Source organism: Pundamilia nyererei, unplaced genomic scaffold (assembly GCF_000239375.1).
Source record: "Pundamilia nyererei isolate P.nyererei 1_Seehausen unplaced genomic scaffold, PunNye1.0 scaffold00082, whole genome shotgun sequence".
NCBI classification, from domain to species: domain Eukaryota; kingdom Metazoa; phylum Chordata; class Actinopteri; order Cichliformes; family Cichlidae; genus Pundamilia; species Pundamilia nyererei.
Window position 1 is genome coordinate 1,831,388 of NW_005187483.1, and position 1,746 is coordinate 1,833,133.

Sequence of the window (1,746 nt, forward strand, 5' to 3'; positions counted from 1 at the left end):
CGCTATACAAATACAGGCCATTTACCATTTACCAAATATAAAGCACATTTGAAACAAAAAAGTTGAAAGGAAAGTTGTTAAATAAAATAAAAGATGCGCCATACACAGTTGCCCACACACATCAATAATTATATCGAAAGCATTACAGAAATACAGGAGACATGAATGAATAGTGGTATTGTAAAGCACTTTGAGGGGTCCCGAAAAGCGCTATATAAATGCAATCCATTATTATTATTATCATGTGATTCAGAAGAGGCTGAATCTTGGCTTATCATAATCACCCATATCTCTTGTGGCCTGGCAACTGTCTCTGAAAGGGAGACTTATTTTGATGGCATCCCAATGTGCAAGAGTCATCACATCAGCAACATGTAAAATGAGCACAAATATGTGCACAAATACATGAAGTAACATACGATTACATTCCAACACAATGTTAGCAAAGTTTCCCTCCAAGAAGACGTTATTTCATAACGTTGCCTTGAAGCAACGAAAAGAAAAACTGAGTTCCTGAACATTCAATATACAAAAAACTTCATGAAACTTGACAAAACTCCTCTATAAAGCACATACACGTATCTGTCATTTACAATTTATGCCATTTTAAAAATGATTTCTAGAGCAAAAATTCGTACCTTCTTCTCACACCATGCGGTCCTGTGACCATGTGTCAGAAAAGGATTCCCCATCTTAAAATCATGCTTGATAATTCCTCCCACATCTCATTGGGCTTAGATTTCAGTTAAGTTCACATGTACTGGGCATAGGGCTTATTGCTTTCACTAACTCAAGGACAACACTGCACTGCAGACAGGTCAAATTATTAACAGCCAAGGTAAAACGGGTTTAGTTGGACTTTACAACATGCCTTCACACAACTGTGCCGTTCATGATTCTTCCTTCTCATCTCCATGTGTGATGATGTAGCAGAGAGACTTGTAGTCAATGTTTCCAGTTGGATCTATGGGAGCGAGAGCGAAGGCCTGATCCACCTGTAGGTTTATAAAGAGTTTGTCTATTAAAAAATATCTTTAAAATTATATGAGAATCTGTCAAAAACAAAACACAAACCTCCTCTGCTGTGAATTTATCAGCCTGATTCATCAGTAGTCGTCTAAATCTAAAAAATAATCAAAAACAAAAATTAAAGGAGAGCAATATAAAATATTATACCATTACAGCCCATTTGCAACAATGTGAAAGCCAATTGCTGTCTTACTCATCCTTATTAACAAAGCCTGTTCCATTGGGGTCAAAAAGTTTGAAGGCTGCTAGTATGGTGTCTTCAGGATCAGTACCTGGAGGAAGATCAAATATCATCATCCATCACCTGAAAGCACCTCACAGGAATTTCAAAGATCTCTTTGAACATCTGAAAATCTCTCACCACTAAGTTTCTCCCCAAAAAGTGTCAGAAATACAGTAAAGTTGATGGGACCCTTCCCTTCATTCAACATTTCATCCAACTCCTCCTCTTTGACATTTAGCTTCCCTGGTACACAAAAACACACAGAGACATGCCAATATACATTTACTAAATGCAGTAACAGTAGCAGGTCAACATCATTACAGCTTTCACTTATTGTAGTTTATTTGCTATCAGTTTATACCTATTTTCCACCTTTGAAATATGGAAAAGATCAAATGTTGGAAGTACAGAAATTACCCAGTTGTGCATAAGTTTCCTTCAGGTCCTGTTTTTTGATAACACCGTCTCTGTCTTGGTCAATGCAACCAAACGCC

At 37.1% G+C, this 1,746-nt stretch overlaps 1 protein-coding gene across 1 annotated transcript; it reads right to left on the reverse strand.

The window, feature by feature from the left end:
• Positions 1-62: 62 nt before the first annotated feature.
• On the reverse strand, positions 63-1,742 carry LOC102193008 (myosin regulatory light chain 2, atrial isoform-like; the record flags this gene model as incomplete). The annotated part of the gene is made up of 5 exons (XM_005738280.1): positions 63-995; positions 1,075-1,123; positions 1,223-1,301; positions 1,391-1,495; positions 1,670-1,742. Coding segments are annotated over 5 exons (411 nt in total), but the record flags the coding sequence as incomplete, so codon positions are not given.
• Between the last annotated feature and the right edge of the window lie 4 nt (positions 1,743-1,746).